Genomic DNA, 20,091 nt, shown 5'->3' with positions numbered 1-20,091 from the left:
CTGGCGTTTCCTACACCGCCTTCACCGGAAAGCGCCCATGTGGTCCTGGGGTGAGGGCGGCTCCATCCGCCACCCTTCCCGGGGCTGCTCCCGCCCATTCTCATAGGAGGAAATCGCAGGGCGTGTGAGCCCCCAACCCCTCGCCCCCACCTCTTCCAGGACCGGCCGCATTTCTGCACTGTCCCGCCCCACTGGGAAGGAAACTCTCTTTCTCAATTTCCTTTAATGAGGACATTGTCTTTTCCGCCCTGCCACCCCCTGCAATCGTCTTCCAGGCTGCAAACAGTGAGTGGGGAGGTGAACACATCAGCTGCTCCTCCCTCCACACCACCAGGAAATTTCGCAAACCACTTGGCTCTAGGCGGCCTGGCCTCACCACACCTGTGCCCACAGTCTCTCTCCGCTGCAGCCCCCTGTGCCATTCTCCAGACCCCACGTACATCTGCCTGGGCCCAGTAAGACCTGGTCGGATGGCCCCCGGCTGCAAAGCCTTCCTGGGCCCCATCAGAGAGGACGCCCAGGTGGAGCGAAGGTCCCCTGCCCACCCCGCAAGCTCAGGGGCCCTTCCAAGATTGCAGCTCTAGGCCGGTGTGTGATGGTGGAGACACGGTCCCAGAGGGCCTGAACCAAGAATGGAGAAGACAAAGGCTGTCTTTAGGGAGAAACTTCCCTGAGGGGCTGATGTGTGCGGTCCCATTTTAATCTCACAACAACCCTGGGGAGGAGCTGGGGCCCGGTCTCATTGTTCATTTGAGGACACCGATGCTCAGGGAACTTAGACGACTTCCCTAGGGTCCCCCTAACCCCCACCGGCCCAGGGCCCCTCTCCCAAGCACCCCTCATCCCCACACAGGCTCCTCTAAGCTGCTTCCTTGTGGTCCAGCCCCCTTGGCTCAGCTCCTCAAATACAGGGACACCTCTTCTCTCCGCCGCAGAACTCAAGGGTCTCCGTCCACTGTGCCGGCACAGAGGCGGTGCTCAGAGTGGGGCTAAGCTTACTGTCCAGCCAGCTGCGCCAGGAGGGGCAGAAGGATTCCTTCGCTCTGCTCCTGCCAATAGGCCATCACTCAAGGGGATAAGTGACAAGACGATGTGGAGAAACGTGGGCTGCAGCACTTCTGGGGCCGAGGGCAGGGTGGGCAGCACTGGGGAGCACAGGGGAGGGGACCTCACTGAGGCCAGGGGCTTCTAGAAGCTTCTGCGAGGGGCCCCTCACCCATGTCTTGGCCAAGAAGTGGGGAGGGTGGGTGTGGCAAAGGAAACAGCCAGGTCAGAGACAAGAGATGCTCTGCAAAGCCCTGCTGGCTCCCCACGGTGGAGCATCCTATGCATGTAGGACCCGAGAGACGGCAGGGACGGGCGCGTCCCTATGGATGTGTCTCCATTTCTGGGCAGAGATGTCTTGGCTCTCACCTGCAGTTGAGCCAACCAAGAAATTATATTTGCTTTTTAGAGCAAACTTCCAACAAATTATACAAGCACTTGAGAATGAGCCCTCCCACTGTCTTGAGAGATGGAGCCCAGGGAGGCAGCTGGAAAGATGCTCCTGCCCTCACTCAGGAGAGATGGTGGAGCTGGGAAAGGAGGAGGCACTCCCTGGGACCCAGCAGATGGACTTGACTCAGCAAATAGATGCAACCATATGTGGGGGGTAGGGAGGCCCAGAAAGGCATACAGGCCAGTGGTCTTAATCCTGGCTATACACTGGAATCCCCCAGTAGCCCTAAAATACAACTGTGCTGGACTGCCCCTGGTTCCACAGTTTGTGCAGAGTGGGCAGCATGGCGTCTGTAACACTAAACACACAGGATTGAGAGCCATATATCTAGGCTGTTGTTAGCCATGATGGGGATACATGAAAAGGAGGTGCACAGTTACCTTCTATACCACAGGATAGGTGCTCATTAAACCCTGTTAAAATGGACTGTGACCCAGCTGGCACTCAGGGGCACTCAGGGGCCAGGTGGGTCACACTTTCATTTTAATAGGATTTAATGAGCACCTATTCTGTGACAGCTGCTAAGATACAGAGGCTCCTGAGATACAGAGATGACAATGACCTTCAGAAACACTGAGCAGAGATAAGAAAGGCACAGTCTGGCCTTCACTCCACCATTAATTCCTCCATCCATTCATCCATCCATCCATCCATCCATCTCTCTGTCTACACTTCTATCCATCCACCCATTCGCTATCCACCCATTCGCTATCCACCCATCAGTCCATCCATCCACCCATCTATCCATCCATCCATCTCACTATCTATCCATCCATCCATCCATCCATCCATCCACCATCCATGAATCCATCCATCCGTATATCAGTTTCTCATCTGTCCCTCCATCCACACACCATCCACCTCTTCTTCCCTCCTTCCTCCTTCCCTTCATCCATCCATTCATCATCCATCTCTCAACCCATCCATCTGCCTGTCCATCGGTTTGATTGTCCATCCATCCAGTATTCCTCCATTCCCTCCAAACTGGGTGGCAGTACTCTCCACCTCACTACCTCACCATACTTATCATTCCCTCCAAACTGTCTCTTTCACAAGGGCCTTCTGTCCTGCTTGTCCCATCCTGGTCTGGGACCTATCCCACTAAAGCTACATGGCTTTGATCAACAATCCCAATCCCAGAGTAGGGGAAGGGAAGTGAGCCCTTAACTGCCATGTTTCCAGGGAGATGGTGGATACTGCTGCATTACTAGTCCAGATGTTAGGTTTTAATTTTTCTCTCTAGTAGACCCCAATTATGGTAGGAGAAAAATGCCCCAGCTTTGGACACAAACAGACCGGGGTTCAAATCCTGGTTTTGCCAATTTCTGCCTAAATGACTTTAGGCAAATTCCTTGACCTTGACCCCTTGGAGACTCAGTTTCCCCACCTAGAAATGGTCAATAATATTATTTACTTCCCAGGATGGCCACGAAGCTTAAAATAGATTATTGTACCCCGCCAAAACAATATATTATAATAATAATATTATTATTTTAAGCTTTGAAGACTGGCTGGGTTCTCATCCCCGTCTCCCTGCTGGGTGTGCAGACCCAAAGCCAGGGTCCCACCCTCATAGACTGTCATCTTTGGGTGTGGGGTTGGCCTGGCACTGGGAGGTGTTAGTGATCCTCAGAGGATTCTAGGTGTAAAAGGAAATGAAAATCTTTGGACCCCAATTCACTCTGCCAAAAGGGAAAAATTAAGCTGAAAGCTGAGTCATGCAAGAAACGAAGATAGCTACAGATAAAAGGTGAAAACCTCCACAGGTAGCTCTCGGTGTTCACCTTATCAAGTGCTGATGTACTAAGCACAAGAGGAATACATAACTTGATTATTCCCCTACCTGCTCCTTTTCTTTTGCAACATGTGGATTCAGTAATGTGACCATGCCCTCCCTTTCTTCCCTCCAGCCTGTTTTTCCCCTTTAAATATTGATGCCCTTAAAGCCATCTTTGGAAAAAGGCACAGACCACCAACTGTTCCTGTGGATTTGTGTTCCTTTTTTCCATGTATGTCCTTTTTTTTATTATACTTTAAATTCTAGGATACATGTGCACAATGTGCAGGTTTGTTACACATGTATACATGCGCCATGTTGGTGTGCTGCACCCATTAACTCGTCATTTACATTAGGTATATCTCCTAATGCTCTCCCTCTCCCCTCCCCCCACCCCATGACAGGCCCTGGTGTGTGATGTTCCCCTTCTTGTGTCCATGTGTTCTCATTGTTCAATTCCTACCTATGAGTGAGAACATGCGGTGTTTGGTTTTTTGTCCTTGCGACAGTTTGCTGAGAATGATGGTTTCCAGCTTCATCCATGTCCCTGCAAAGGACATGAACTCATCCTTTTTTATGGCTGCATAGTATTCCATGGTGCATATGTGCCACATTTTCTTAATCCAGTCTATCACTGATAGACATTTGGGTTGGTTCCAAGTCTTTGCTATTGTGAATTGTGCTGCAATAAACATATGTGTGCATGTGTCTTTATAGCAGCATGATTTATAATCCTTTGGGTATATACCCGGTAATGGGATGGTTGGGTCAAATGATATTTCTAGTTCTAGATCCTTGAGGAATCGCCACACTGTCTTCCACAATGGTTGAACTAGTTTCCAGTCCCACCAACAGTGTAAAAGTGTTCCTACTTCTCTGCATCCTTCCAGCACCTGTTGTTTCCTGACTTTTTAATGATCACCATTCTAACTGGTGTGAGATGGTATCTCATTGTGGTTTTGATTTGCATTTCTCTGATGGTCAGTGATGATGAGCATTTTTTCATATGTCTATTGGTTGCATAAATGTCTTCTTTTGAGAAGTGTCTGTTCATATCCTTTGCCCACTTTTTGATGGGGTTGTTTTTTTCTTGTAAATTTGTTTGAGTTGTTTGTAGATTGTGGATATTAGCCCTTTGTCAGATGAGTAGATTGCAAAATTTGTTTCCCATTCTGTAGGTTGCCTGTTCACTCTGATGGTAGTTTCTTTTGCTGTGCAGAAGCTCTTTAGTTTAATTAGATCCCATTTGTCAATTTTGGCTTTTGTTGCCATTGCTTTTGGTGTTTTAGACATGAGGTCCTTGCCCATGCCTATGTCCTGAATGGTATTGCCTAGGTTTTCTTCTAGGGTTTTTATGGTTTTAGGTCTAACATTTAAGTCTTTAATCCATCTTGAATTAATTTTTGTATAAGGTGTAAGGAAGGGATCCAGTTTCAGCTTTCTGCATATGGCTAGCCAGTTTTCCCAGCACCATTTATTAAATAGGGAATCCTTTCTCCATTTCTTGTTTTTGTCAGGTTTGTCAAAGATCAGATGGTTGTAGATGTGTGGTGTTATTTCTGAGGGCTCTGTTCTGTTCCATGGGTCTATATCTCTGTTTTGGTACCAGTACCATGCTGTTTTGGTTACTGTAGCCTTGTAGTATAGTTTGAAGTCAGGTAGCATGATGCCTCCAGCTCTGTTCTTTTGGCTTAGCATTGTCTTGGCAATGCAGGCTCTTTTTTGGTTCCATATGAACTTTAAAGTAGTTTTTCCCAATTCTTTGAAGAAAGTCATTGGTAGTTTGATGGGGATTGCACTGATCTATAAATTACCTTGGGAGTATGGCCATTTTCACGATATTGATTCTTCCTATCCATGAGCATGGAATGTTCTTCCATTTGTTTGTATCCTTTTATTTCATTGAGCAGTGGTTTGTAGTTCTCCTTGAAGAGCTCCTTCACATCCCTTGTAAGTTAGATGCCTAGGTATTTTATTCTCTTTGAAGCAATTGTGAATGGGAGTTCACTCATGATCTGGCTCTCTGTTTGTCTGTTATTGGTGTATCAGAATGCCTGTGATTTTTGCACATTGATTTTGTATCCTGAGACTTTGCCGAAGTTCCTTATCAGCTTAAGGAGATTTTGGGCTGAGACGATGGGGTTTCTATATATACAATCATGTCATCTGCAGATAGGGACTATTTGACTTCCTCTTTTCCTAACTGAATACCCTTTATTTCTTTCTCCTGCCTGATTACCCTGGCCAGAATTTCCAGCACTATGTTGAATAAGAGTGGTGAGAGAGGGCATCCCTGTGTTGTGCCAGGTTTCAAAGGGAATGCTTCCAGTTTTTGCCCATTCAGTATGATATTGGCTGTGGGTCTGTCATAAATAGCTCTTATCATTTTGAGCTACATCCCATCAATACCTAATTTATTGAGAATTTTTAGCATGAAGGGTTGAGTTTTGTCAAAGGCCTTTTCTGCATCTACTGAGATAATCGTGGTTTTTGTCGTTGGTTCTGTTTGCATGCTGGATTACATTTATTGATTTTCGTATGTTGAACCAGCCTTGCATCCCAGGGATGAAGCCCACTTGATCGTGGTGGATAAGCTTTCTGATGTACTGCCGGATTCGGTTTGCCAGTATTTTATTGAGGATTTTTGCATTGATGTTCATTAGGCATTTTGGTCTAAAATTCTCTTTTTTTGTTTTCTCTGCCAGGCTTTGGTATCAGGATGATGCTGGCCTCATAAAATGAGTTAGGGAGGATTCCCTCTTTTTCTATTGATTGGAATAGTTTTGCCAAACTGACATGATTTTTAAAATTCCCTACATGGTCAATGTGCAGATTTAAGGACCCCTACACTCAGTAACCCTGGGGTAGGGTTGGGGGATTCATATGTTTAACAAGCAGCCTAGAGTCTCCTGATAGCCTGGGCAAGCTTTAAAAGGCCCTGCGGACATTCAGATGAAACAAAGGTGCACAGAACCTATATCTCTGCCATTTATAAGCTGGGGGCCTTGGGCAAGGAAGGTAGTCAACCTCCGTATTCCTCAGTTCCTCAGCTGTAAAATGGGGATGATGACTGTGGCTCCTTCGTGGGGTTGTGACGGAGGAACAGGGGACAAATGTCCTGGGATCAGCACTGGCAATTTGGCCATTCTTACCATAGCACCTGCCATCTTGGTGATAGCCTGGACACAAAGCCTTCACACCTTTGAAGTGGCCATAGAGAGGATGAGATATGGATGGGGAGGAGGCATTCCAATTGAAGACCCCTGCTTTGGGCCAAAAACACATGTATGTCTGGTGTCTGGAGTCCTCTAGGTTGTGATTTTTTTAAAGATACCAGTTGTCCTGCAAATGTGCATTGAGAATCCACTCTATGGCCAACGTATCGTCAAAGCATTTGGCTCACCTAGGCTGTTCCCCCAACCCAAGGACCCCATGAAGAAAGGAGTGAGGGTCCCACCCCCAGCACCAGCCACTGGCTGCCCAGAGTCCCTCAGTTCTCGTAAACTTACGCTTTGGAGTAATTCAGAACAAAGTCCACTCCTTTTTCACTATCAAACTGGATATCACGGGGTAAATCCTTGTGGCATTTGGCATCAATGCTCAAGGGGAAGCCAGGGTTCCACTCCATCCATCTGAGCATGAGAAAGGAGAAGAAATTGAGTTAAATGCTGGCCTTTGGTCTGCTCCCTCAGCTGAGGGCCGCCCACACTGTCAGACAATGTTACACGGGGAGATTGATGTACCCAAAATAAAGTCAACACATCATAGGCTGACCCTGTGTCCAGTAAGGTTCTGGGACCTCTTCCAAAGTCCAGCAGCACCAACTTTGCTGTGCCTTGAGCATCAGAGTGGGAACCCTGAGACTGGGCTTACAGTGGTACAGGTGTGAACCACTGCATAAAAAGTTCTGAAGGTAGTCTAGGGAAACCTCACTTACTAGAGGTGACACTGAACAGTAGAAGCCTGCCTTGCCAGTCACTGGAGGTAGAAAGCATTAAGGCTGCCCAGCCACGCCCAACCTACACCATTCTGCCAACTTGGTCAGTGTGTGCCCTGGACTGCGTACATGTCCTGCATGTGGCATTTGGGGAAATGGGACAGTTCTTATGCCTTCACAATAGGACGACAAGGCAGCAGGTGGCCTGGGAGAGGGACGCAGGCACAGACAGCTAAAAGGCTTCCCTCTCTCACCTGCTGGCCAATAGCAGCTTTAGAGATTATTACAATCAAAACAACTTCCCCAAAGACAAGCCATGGACTGCATCCAGTAAACATGTTCAGATCCTGACATCCTTGAAACTTATCCTGTGGCATTGGGCATTTGCGTTTTTGAAAAATGTTTATTTTGCTTTTCTTTTTGTTTACTTATTGACTAAACTTAAATTGTGAAAATGTCAGAGGTATTTGAACCACAGTGACTCCATCTTGAATAGGGGCTGGGTAAAATAAGGCTGAGACCTACTGGGCAGCATTACCAGGAGGTTAGGCATTCTAAGTCACAGGATGAGATAGGACACTGATGCAAGATACAGGGCACAAAGACCTTGCTGATAAAATGGGTTGTGGTAAAGAAGCTGGCCAAAACCTAACAAAACTAAGATGGTGATGAAAGTGACCTCTGTTCATCCTCACTACTCATTATATGCTAATTATAATGCATTAGCATGCTAAAAGACACTCCCACCAGTGCCATGACAGTTTACAAATGCCATAGTAATGTCAGGAAGTTACTCTATATGGTCTAAAAAAGGGAGGAACCTTCAGTTCCTGGAATTGCCCACCCCTTTCCTGGAAAACTCATGAATAATCCAGTAATTGTTTAGCACATGATCATGAAGTAACTATAAGTATGCTCAGTTGAGTAGCCCATGCTACTGCCCTGCCTATGGAGTAGCCATTCTTTATTGCTTTACTTTCTTAATAAACTTGCTTTCACTTTATGGATTCACCTTGAATTCTTTCCTGCAGAGGTCCAAGAACCCTCTTTTGGGGTCTGCATCAGGACCCCTTTCTGGTAACAAAACCAAAATGAAATCCTGTTAGCTTCCTTGGGGAGGGAGAATGATTTTGTGTTTGTTTAAAAACCAAATTTTACATTTTAGGGTTTTAGCTTTTTCATTTATATTCCTAATTCTCCTTCCTTTTAAAATTTTCTTTTGAGAGGAAAGTAAAGTGTCGAGATTTTGGGTCATAAAAAAGTCCTGAGTTCTTTTAATATGATCTTGTGCTTTGACTTTCCCCAAATCCCAACTGCCACAGTGTCCTCTTGGCCCAGTAGCCTCTCCTTAGGATCAAAAGAAGTGAACAGGGACCGGATATGATCCTTCTGACAGCAAAGGCATTTTGTCAAGTGTTTTCTGTTATGTGGCACCTTACATTTCTCACTGCTGGTTTATTTAGAATATTCTACATCCTCAGACTTTAAGAAAACCTTCCATTTTTGCTGTTTGTATTAATGCCAATGATAGTATATTAACAAGGATAAAAATGTGGACAAGTCTACAGATTTTTGTTTGTTTGTTTTGGAAAATGACTCAAGGCATCTCCAATATATATCTAAAATTGAGCCATTTAGTAGCCTCACTGGTAGTAATGATCAATTAGTTAGCTATCGTTAGTCATATCAATTTAAATATTACTGATGATTTTCTCTTTGCCTGGACAGTTCAAGGGCTCTAGTTAATTTTACAAGCTCAGTGGAGCTGGACGTTTTTCAGTATGTAAACAATGAGCTATGCAAGGGCATCTGTGCCAGCAAATGGCATTAATGTTTTCTTAAGTGAATAGTCCACTTGGACAGACGTGGAATACTTCTTCAGCACCAAAAAGACCTTCTTGCCCCATGCCCTGCCCTAGTCTGTGGAGGGTGGCAGCACCAATGGGCAGAAATGCCCCATTTGTGTGGTTAGAAGACGATGGCCTCACAGCACATGGGGACAGGACAGCTTGCTTGCTAGTTCACTACTGCCCCCCTGAAACCAAATGTTTATGTCCCTCCACTGCAGGTCACTGCTGCTTGAGAGACCCTGACAGGCTGACCTGCACAGGAGCCGAAGGCCTGCATGGCCACAGACATTAACTGGTGGAGATGGAATCCCACTCAATTGAGGAAGAACAAGTGGAACACCCAGGCAGAAGGAACAAAGAAGTAGAAAGGCATTTAATTTATTGGAAAAAAAATGAGAGAGAGAGATAAAGAGAGAGAGAGAAAGCAAGAGAGACAGAGAGACAGAGAGAGAGAGAGACAGACAGAGAGATCCTAAGGGGACGCAGTTAGTATAATTGGAGTGTAAAAAGACTTTCTGTAACCACAAACATGATTTCTGAATGAAGACTTCAATAGAGAAACAAAGAGAATAGTCACTGTGAGATATTTGGTCTCTTGTATTAAAATAAAAGCTTTAGACAAATTAAATTTAGCAGAGTTTAATTGAGCAAATAACAATTCAAGAATTGGGCAGTGCCTAAACCAGAGCAGGCTCAGAGTGACTTTGATGCTGCCTCGTAGTTGGATAGGATTTATGGGCAGAAAAAGGAACATGACATACAGAAAATGGAAGTGAGGTACAGAAACAGCCAGATTGGTGATGGCTCAGCATTTGCCTTAATTGAGCCCAGTTTGAACAGCTGGCCACTGTGAGTGGCTGAAGTCTGGCCGCTGTGATTGGCTGAGACTTGGTTACTTGCTATGAGAGTAGGTGACAGTCTGTTTATATGTCCAGTTAGGTTACAGTTCACTATGTACAGAGAAACTTTTAGGCTGAATTTAAAATATGTAAGGAGAAAAGTTTAAGCTAAACTCATTAACACCTAGAAGAGAGAAGGTGTTCATTCAACAACTAATTATGGAGCACCTACTATGTGCCAGGGAGTGCTTTGTGCAAAATAGAAGAACATGTTACCCAAATACAGGGTGAAACTACAAAGAAGTGGAAGCTATGAGAGACATAAACCAAAAATAAAATTCTAAGCCCCTGAACTGACTGATGGACCCTCCCCTTGGCCAAGGGCATTCCAAAGTTAACCTGAAAAATTAGTTCAGGCCATGATAGGAATGGGTGGCTAAACATGCCTCATTGTACTCTCCTCCTCTTGGAATTCAGGCACAACTGATCAGCATTCACATCAACACAGAGATGTTAAGCCCGATAGAACAGACTCTTTAAGATTGATAAGAAACATTTACAATTGATTCTACCTGAAGCCTGCTACCTGGAGGCTTCACCTGCATGATAAAAACTTTGTTTCCATAACCCCTCATCTTAACCTAGACATTTCAAGTTTTTAGATAATAATTCTTTTAAGCAGTTGCCAATCAGAAACTCTTTGAATCTGCCTATGACCTGGAAGCTCCCCTCCTCCAAGTTGTCCCACCTTTCCAAAACCGAACCACTGTCCATCTTACATGTATTGACTGATGTCTTATGTCTCCCTAAAATGTACAAAAGCAAGCTGTACCCCAACTACCTTGGGTGCATGTTCTCAGGATCTCCTGGGGCTGCATCATGGGCCACTGGTCACTCATATTTGGCTCAGAATAAATCTTTTCAAATATTTCACAGAGTGTGACTCTTTTCATTAACAGACATGAAAGCCAGGTACAGATGTAATATGCAAGGAGTAAAAGCTCCAAAAGGAGAGAGAGTAATATATGGAGAAGTGAAAAAAATCAAACAAATGAAAGAACTCCTTTAAGCTGAAAAATACTTCAATATCTTAAGTCTGTGAAAGGAAATTAAATTTTAGGACTCCAAACCCATTTAGCCAAAGGGAAATGTCAAGCGGGGAACTGTGTCATGCAAACCTGCCTCCCCCTTTTGGTTCCTAAATAAGATGGCTATGATGAAAAGCTACATGTCTCCACCATATTTTGCTCACGAGAAAATTCCTAGTGAACCATTAAAATTTCACCATGGCAATGCAAATTGATAGCTTATCTTTACAAGTGCAGTCACCCACCAGATACAAATACATATCTGATTGTTCCCCTGCCTTACTTTATCTATGTTCTCTTATGCAAAATGCAGACTCCCTGCATTTTTCCTCTGCCTCATTTGTTTATGTCATCTTATGTTAAAAAAATGCAGATTCACTGAGTCAGAGAAAGGCATGAATGACTATTTTTCCCTGCCCTGCTCTTACATGAAAATTGTGTACTTCTCAATATCCCGCCCTTTCCTGTTTAAATTTGGAGCCCTCAAAATCACCTTCAGAGAAAGGCATAGTGCTGTCTCCCGGGCATGCATCCTTAACCTTCGCAAATAAATCTCCTAAAATGATTGAGACTTGTCTCATCATTTTTCTCAATGACAAGTCCTAGGTGGGGGGGAAAAAAAGGAAAAAGATACACCTAGGTATATACTGATTAAATTTTAAAATGTCCAAGAGACAGGAGAAACAGACAGAGAGAGAAGGAAAGAGATGCAGAGAGCGAACGAGAGAGGAAGAATGTGGGGGAGGGAGGGAGATAGAAACTCTAGGAAAAGAAATAATCAAACTGTCATTAGATTTCTCCTCTGTCATTCTGAAAATGGGAAGACTGAAGTGTATACAGACTTTTTTTAGACAGTCATCTAAGCCTCTCATATCGTCATCAATGAGGGCAGGGGAATTTGTCTGAGGGGATGGGTAGGGGGACAGGAGGACAAGCACAGACTCAGATCTTACACTACACATGGACCTTCTGAGGAAATTAATTGAACACGTTCAGCTGAACAAAAATTAAATTAGAATGAATCAATAAACTCCTAAATACAGCAAAGAATATTCATTATAAAACTATAGCAAATATAATAGTAAATGAAAGAAAAATATGAGAGGGATGTTTATCACTACTACCACTACTTGTTTTGGGAATTCCAGCCATGCAATAAGAAAAGAATATCAGTGGTGTAGATAATGGAAAGTAAGAGACAAAATTATTAACATTTAGATAATATGAGCACATTAACTAACCAGACTCACTAACAACAAACAAACAAAAACAAGTGATTAGAACCAATGAAAGAATTCAGTAAGGGACCAACACATAGTAAATGTAAGAAACAAGTAATTTATGTTTATCCCAGCAATATTTTTGCAAACAGAAAAATATCCTACTCAGAACAGCAAATGCTAAATGTAGAGTAGCTAGAAAGGTGAAGGACCTGCATGAAGAAAACTAGACATTCTATGGAAGGACATTGACACAGGATCTAGAGAGGTGGAAAGACACGCTGTGTTCTTGGATGGAAAGACTGAATCTCACTAAAATGCCAACACAGTTATGTGAAGTTCAAAGTAATTCTCATTATGAAAATCTTAAGAAAGAACAGCGAGATATGAAACAGACATTAACATTTATTAGAAAGTTATGATAACCAAAAGCTGGTGCTGGGGTCTGGAGTAGAAAAATAGGCTAACACATAAAGTGCAGAAACCGACCCAGAAACTATGTGTACATAATACAAAACTCGCCAACACTTATCCAGTGCTTTCTATGTGCCTACTACTATTCTCTGTGTTTTCATGGTTTAACCTATTATCTCAAACCCCTAAAAGGAAGGCACTGTTATTTCCCCCATTTTACAGATGAGGGAACTGAGGCACAGACAGATTAAACAACTTTCACAGGACGGGAGAAAGTGCCAGTAAGTGTGAGTTGAACCCAGACACTCGAATCTAGAGCTCATGACTGCCATCCTATGCCAGCTTGTACCGTGGGTATCACCAAGTCAGGAGGAAGGACATCATCCCTGTCATCCAAGTCAGGAACGAATGCTACCGGGAGAGTTCCACCCAGGTACGTATGAAAACACGTGGCAGGAGTGGGGCATGGTGGCACACGCCTGTAGCCCCAGCTACTTGGGAGGCTGACGTGGGAGGATGGATTGAGCCTGGGAGTTTGAGGCAGCAGTGAACCATGATCATGCCACTGCACTCCAGCCTAGGAAACAGAGCAAGACTCTGTCTCAAAAAAAAAAAAAAAAAAAAAAAAAAAAGTAGATGAATGAAAGGTCTAAACTCAAAGAGGAAATTATAAAAGTATTAGACAAAATTACAGGGGAAGTATTTGGGTAACACTGGGATGCAGAGGGTTTTCTTAAGCAAAGCAGGAAACCCAAAAGTTATAGATGTAAACAATATATAGTTAATAAAGAACTAAAATCTCCTGTGGCAAAAGCAACAGAAGACAAATAATAAATGCTATACATATGTAACAAATGGATACTATCCTGATATAGAAAGAGCTCCTTTAGATTAATAATTGAAAGAACAACAGGGAAAAAAAGCTTATAAATAGGAAATGCAGTGATGCTTAACTTAGTGGTCAGGGGAGTGCAGACGAAAACAACCACAAGGTCTTAGGGATTTTTAGACTGTCAAACAAGGTCATCGGGTACCGACAAATGTATGGATGGGTAAAAGTATCTATTCATACACTGTTGGTAGGACTGCAAATTACTATACAATTTTGTGAAAGGATTTTTGTTGGTATTTCTTAAGAAGAAAAAATGCTGATTTGTTCCAGCAATCTGAGTTCTGGAAATGGATCTGCCATTAATTAAAGCACCAGTACATCAAGATGTTTGTACAAAGTTGGTTCTGGCAGCATTGTTTGTACTGCAATACCCAAAAAAAACGAACACATCTACAAATGGGAAATGAACTGAATGTCAGTGAATAGGCGAATGGCTAAGTAAATTATGGTGCATTCCCAGAAGGCAAGAAATAAGTAGCAGTTTAAGAAGGGGAAAATAAATGAGATACTATTTCACACACAAGAATGAAAACATCTGAAGATGCAAAGTGTTGATGATGTGGGGGAACAGTCAATCTCAGAAACAGTTGCTGGCAAAATGCCTTTGGAAAACAATCAGCAATATCTAGAAAGCTTAAAAACACATGTGGTCTGCAACCCTGCAACTCTACTTCTTGGAATATTCCCTACAGTAACTCTTCCATGAGAGCACAGAGAGATGTGTGAGAAAGCTCCCTGTCGCTTGGTTTGTAACAGCTAGAAATTAAAGACAGTCTGCCTGCCCATCAGCAGGAGAGCGGACGAGCACATGGGTTATTCAGATACTGATGTGCCATGAAGAAGTTAACTGCATGAACTACATCTATCTGTGTCAACCAGATCCTCTTCAATACTTAGTGATGAGTGAAAAGTGCAGGTCACATAATGATTAGATTAAATTATATCGATTAACAAACACCTATACTTTGCCATTTACTGCTGTGTGTGAGTGTGCATGTAACACAGACAGATGTGGTCACAGTGGGAGAGCACAAGCTGTGGGCTATGACCTGGGTCTGCTTCTCCTTCTCCCTGCGTGGCTGAGTGAGTAAGGAGGGCCTGCAAGAAGCACCAGCTTTCTGACATAGTGGGGACTATTCTTAGTCATTGCTTTACTTCCAAACTCTGATCTAGAAGCCTGATAAATCTTCTGAGAAAAAGGAACTTCAGGATTGTGCAGACAGTGCAAAGTTCAGTGTTTCCTGAACGGAAGCAAAGGACGGTTTCTGAAAAGGACAGATGAGTGGAAGGAGGAAGAAAAAAGTGATTAAATCTAAGAAAGGGGGAAATGATCTCACCAGAAGCCCCCTGCTGCAAGATTGTGATAATGTTAAGTAGCTCCCAGATAATTGGGCTAGTTTGTGTTATCTTAGATGAGTAGATAGCAAAGTCTAATTAGGTCCCCACTAATTCATACTAAAGTGTTAGTGGCTTATAACAAATTCAATGAATTTTACGGGCATTTTATCTTAACCCAGATTCACAAGCCAGAAGTACTCTGAGAATGGCTGCAGGGGCTTTCCCACAGGTGGCTGAAACAAGGAGGGAGGCCAAGGAAGAAGCATAGAAACAACAGCCCTTTGGGATGGGAGGCAGAGCTCAAGCACAACGTGTGCACTGCACCAGGTATAAAAGTCTGGAAACACATCATATGGTGCCTGAGCTGAGAGGCTTGCGCACAAATACTCTAAAACAAATCATACACTTATAAACCCTTAACATGACCCACAGCACAGCAGGTTACTCTCCCACACTTGACGCTAATGGCATGTAAGTTTTATTTTTGATTTTTCAATTGGGAAATAGAATATATAAAATATGTATGGATATGTATGTATGCAAACACAGACTCACACATGCAGAAAAATGTACAAAACACCTGTACGAACACCATCCAGGTAAAAAATCAGAACATTGTCCGTACCCTCATCCCCTACCTCTCCCAATCAACCCTCCTTCCATCCCCGGTAATCACCATCCTCGGCTTTAAGATAGTCATTTTCTTGTTATTGTTTAAGGTTCCGCTATGACACACCTCCCTAAACAATTTAATTTCAAAAGTTATGAATTGTCCAGACACGCTCCTGGCTTCTTTCCTTCAACACTGCGTCGGTGAGGTTTGTCCATCTTAGCAGCAGTTTGTTGATTTTCCTTGCTGTGTAGAATTTTCCTTGACAAATTATTTGTCTGTTCTACTGTTGTTGGACATTGAGTTGTTGCCATTTTTTGGCCATCATGAGTAATGCTGTTGTGAGTATCCAGGCGCACATGCACACAAATTTGGATCCCACTATAGGATTTCTGGGTCGTAGATTATAATGTAGCTTCAGTTTTACGACATATTGCTAAATTGTTTTCCATGGAGGTCATATCAACTTGTCCTCCTGCCAGCGGTATCTGAGTGTTCCCAGCCCTCTGGATCTTCTTTAATACTGAGGTGTTGTCAGTTGTTGAAGTGTTGCCCATCTGGGGGGCATGTGTGTGGTAGGAGCAGCAGTTCACTGTGATCTTCTGATTTCCCCGATTCCTAATGAAGCTGAACACCTTTTGTATACTTGCTGCTTATATTTGGTACATTAAGTACCCAAACCTCTTGCCCATTTTCTAGTGAATGACACTCCCCTTCTTAAAGATTTGTAGGTCCTTCACATACTAGGAATAATTCTTGTCAGTCACTCCATGACTTGCCTTCACTCTCTCCTGGTGTCTTTCAATGAACAGAGTGTCCTTATCTTGAGGGAGGCAAACTTACCAATCTTTTCCTTTGTGTTTAATATGTTCTGAGTCTTATTTGAAAAATCCTTTTAGCTTGAGACCTAGAAGAACAATCACCTGTAGTCTAAATGTCTTAACAGTTTTGCCTTTAACTTTTAAGTCTAATCAACCCCAATCTGAGTCTCTTGAATGGTAAGAGGTGGAGTCTGATTTCTTTTCCTTCTCCTTCAGCCCTCCATGGTGGCTGGCCCCTGTCCTCGAGATGCATGTCCAGTGGCCCAGTGCCACCCATCAGCCGAGCCCTGTGTAACAGACCTAGTACCCACATACATGTGGCTGTTTCTTGTTTCTTTATTCTGTTTCATGGAATGTTTTTGATGAAAACGGGGATGGAGCTAAAGACAGTTTTGAGGTGGGGCAATTGTGTTTTTGGTGTGGGATTTCTCACCCCTTGACAGCAGTGGGTGTCTAGACGGGCATAGGGGAAGAAGGAGCTACAGGGTTGAGAGATGCTGTTCCAACTTAGAAAAATTAAGAAAAATGAAGATACTGCTCAGTTATGGCAAGTGTTTGGTGAAACAGAGATCCATACATGGCTTGTGAAAACTGGTTAAAGATTTTTTTTTTTTTTTTTTTGAGACGGAGTCTCGCTCTGTCGCCCAGGCTGGAGTGCAGTGGCGCAATCTCGGCTCACTGCAAGCTCCACCTCCCAGGTTCACGCCATTCTCCTGCCTCAGCCTCCCGAGTAGCTGGGACTACAGGCACCCGCCACCATGCCCGGCTAATTTTTTGTAGTTTTTAGTAGAGTCGGGGTTTCACTGTGTTAGCCAGGATGGTCTCGATCTCCTGACCTGGTGATCCACCCGCCTCAGCCTCCCAAATGGTTAAAGATTTTTGAGGAGAAATTTGTCAATATATACTAACAACTTTTACTATTTGCTAATTTCACATCTGGGCATCTGTCCTAGGAAAATACTTAATAATGCATACAAATTTCACATACAAGGGTTTTCACATTGCTTATAAGAATACAAAAAATAGAAACCTCCTAAATGCCCAGGGAAGCTGGGTGTTTAAGTGAATGATGAGGCATCCATCCAATGGAATAGTACATAGAAAGTAGAATAATGTTTATGACGAGATTTTGAAAATATGGGAAAATGATTTTTGCTACACTGCTAAAGGGCAGCAAGGAGGATGCAAAGTGGTATATATAGCACAATGCCAAATTTTAAAAAGTGAATAAGACAAAGTGAAAACAACTAAACATGAATTTTTATGAAAAAATTCATAAAATTCATAATTCATACAGAAAATAGGTATTTTTCTGCCTCTATATTATTTTCCTTCTTTTACTTTTTTGAGTTAAAAAAACAACCCAGATATACTACATATTCCTTGTAAGAAGTTCAACTATTGAGGTATATGTAGAAAAGTATCACAATATTGGCTCCCAAAGGCCCCTCCACAACCCAGGTAACTTCACTGTCCATGTAGAATGATTTCTTCCACTTCCTTCCCTTGGAAGGAGGCACAGACTCAAAAGTTTCCAGAGGCCAAAGCAGGAAATGAAATGAAAGAAAACCTTGATATAGACAACAGACAGGTGTGGACTGGGGAAGCCTGAAGAATATCTCTGTTTACTCAAAAGTCAATAATGATCCATCAAGCACTTGTAGAGGCTGGATACAGCCCATCAGCCATCCATTTCCAGAGGAGCATTCTGTAATGTGTTATTATTATTATCTTCCAAAAAGCTTCATTGAGATACATTTACATACCATTAAATTCACCCCTTAAAAGTATGCTATTGAAATATTTTAATATATTTGCAGAGTTGTATGTATAACCATCATTATAACCCAATTCTGAAATAATCTAATCCCCAAAGGACACCTCAAACCCATTAACACTCACTCCTTGTTCCCCCTCCCCAACTCCTAGTCCTAGGCAACTACTCACCTACTAATCTGACTCTGTGGGTTTGCCTATTCTGGACATTTCATACAGATAGAATCATACAGTATGGAGTCTTCCGTAAATGAGTTTTCCATTTAGCATATTTTTGAATTTCATTCAGTGTTTGGCATCTGTTTATAGTTCATTTCTTTTCTTTTCTTGAAATGGAGTCTTGCTCTGTCGCCCAGGCTGGTGTGCAGTGGTGGGATCTAGGCTCACTGCAACCTCCGCCTCCTGGGTTCAAGTGATTCTCCTGCCTTAGCCTCCTGAGTAGCTAGGATTACAGGCGTGCACCAACATGCCCAGCTAATTTTTGTATTTTTGTAGACATGGGGTTTCACCATGTTGGCCAGGTTGGTCTCAAACTCCTGACCTCAAGTGATCCACCTGTCTCAACCTCCCAAAGTGCTAGGATTACAGGCGTGAGCCTCTGTGTCTGGCATTCATTCCTTTTTAATGCCAAAAAATATCCCATTGTATGGATAAACTATATTTTGTTTATACATTCCTCAGTTAATGGAATTTAGGTTGTTTCTACTTTTTGACTATTGTGAACAATGGTGCTATAAATATGTGTGTACAAGTTTTTGTATAGACATGTGGTTTCAATATTCTTGGATAGAGGCCTAGGAGTAGAATTGCTGGGTCATATTGTAGCTGGGTTTAAGATTTCGAGGAACCACTAAACTGTTTTCTGAAGTGGCTGCATCATCTTACATTCCGGTAGCAGCATCAGGGTTCCAGTTTCTCCACATCCTTGGCAGCACTTGTTACTATCTTTTTTATTCTAACCATTTTAGTGGGTGTGAAATTGTATCTTGTGGTTTTGATTTGAAATTTCCTAATGATTAATAATGTTGAGCATATTTTCATGTGCTTATTGGAGATTCACAAATTTTCTCTGGAGAACTATTTAATTAAATCCTTTGCTAATTTTTAAACTGGGTTATTTGTACAGAATATTTTAAAATTGAGTTGTCAGAGTTCTTTATATATTCTGGATACAAATCCCTTATCAGACATATGATTTAGATCTGTGGATTGTCTTTTCACTTTATTGATGATGTCCTTTGAAGCACAGATCTTTTACATTTTAATGACATCTAACTTGGCTACTTTCTTTTGCTGCCTGTGTTCTTGGTGCCATATCTAAGAGGCTTTGCCGAACCCAAGATTATGAAGACTTACTCGTATGTTTTCTTCCAAGAGTGTTATGTTGTTAGCCCTTACTTTTAGATCTATCATCCATTTTGAATTAATTTTAAAATTTATCTAGCAGTGTTATTGAAATATAATGCACTTACTATAAAATTTATCCATTTGAAGTGTTCAATTCAAGGATGTTTAGTATTAATTTTTACACAATGGACAACCATCAGTTTTAGAGCACTTTCATCCCCGGCAAAAGGAACACTGTATCCTTTAGCTGTCACTCCCATGACCAATTCCTCATTCCCTGCTCCTAGGCAACCAGTAATCTACTTTGTATCTGTACAGATTTTTCTTGTACAGAAATTTCATATAAAAGGAATCATACAATATATGATCTTTTGTGACTGGCTTCTTTCATTTAGCATAATGTTTTTGAGATTCATCCATGTTGTAACAAGTGTCAGTATTTCATTCTTTTATCATGGTCAAATTATATAGATATACTATATTTTATCCATTCATCCATTAATGGACTTTTGGGTTGTGTACCCCTTTTGATAGTTACAGGTAATGCTGCTATAATCATGCATGTACAAGTTTTTGTGTGGGCATATGTTTCCATTTCTGTTGGGAATATGCTTAAGAGTGGAAATGCTGTCATACTGTAACTCTGTTGAACAGTCAGGAGCTAGCAGACTGTTTCCCAAGCAG

The 20,091-nt window shown here is 42.6% G+C and overlaps 1 protein-coding gene across 1 annotated transcript in view; it reads right to left on the bottom strand.

Annotated features, from left to right (window-relative positions):
• Nucleotides 1-20,091, bottom strand: part of ALOX5 (arachidonate 5-lipoxygenase) — a 76,194-nt gene that overhangs the window by 27,021 nt on the left and 29,082 nt on the right. Inside the window, exon 4 of the mRNA XM_030798505.1 lies at nucleotides 6,785-6,907. Coding sequence (XP_030654365.1) covers nucleotides 6,785-6,907 — 123 coding nt within the window. The remainder of the gene's footprint in view (nucleotides 1-6,784; nucleotides 6,908-20,091) is intronic.

Source organism: Nomascus leucogenys, chromosome 18, assembly GCF_006542625.1.
Source record: "Nomascus leucogenys isolate Asia chromosome 18, Asia_NLE_v1, whole genome shotgun sequence".
NCBI lineage: Eukaryota > Metazoa > Chordata > Mammalia > Primates > Hylobatidae > Nomascus > Nomascus leucogenys.
Note: the sequence above shows the minus strand (reverse complement) of the source record. Positions and strands in the feature narration are given on the sequence as shown.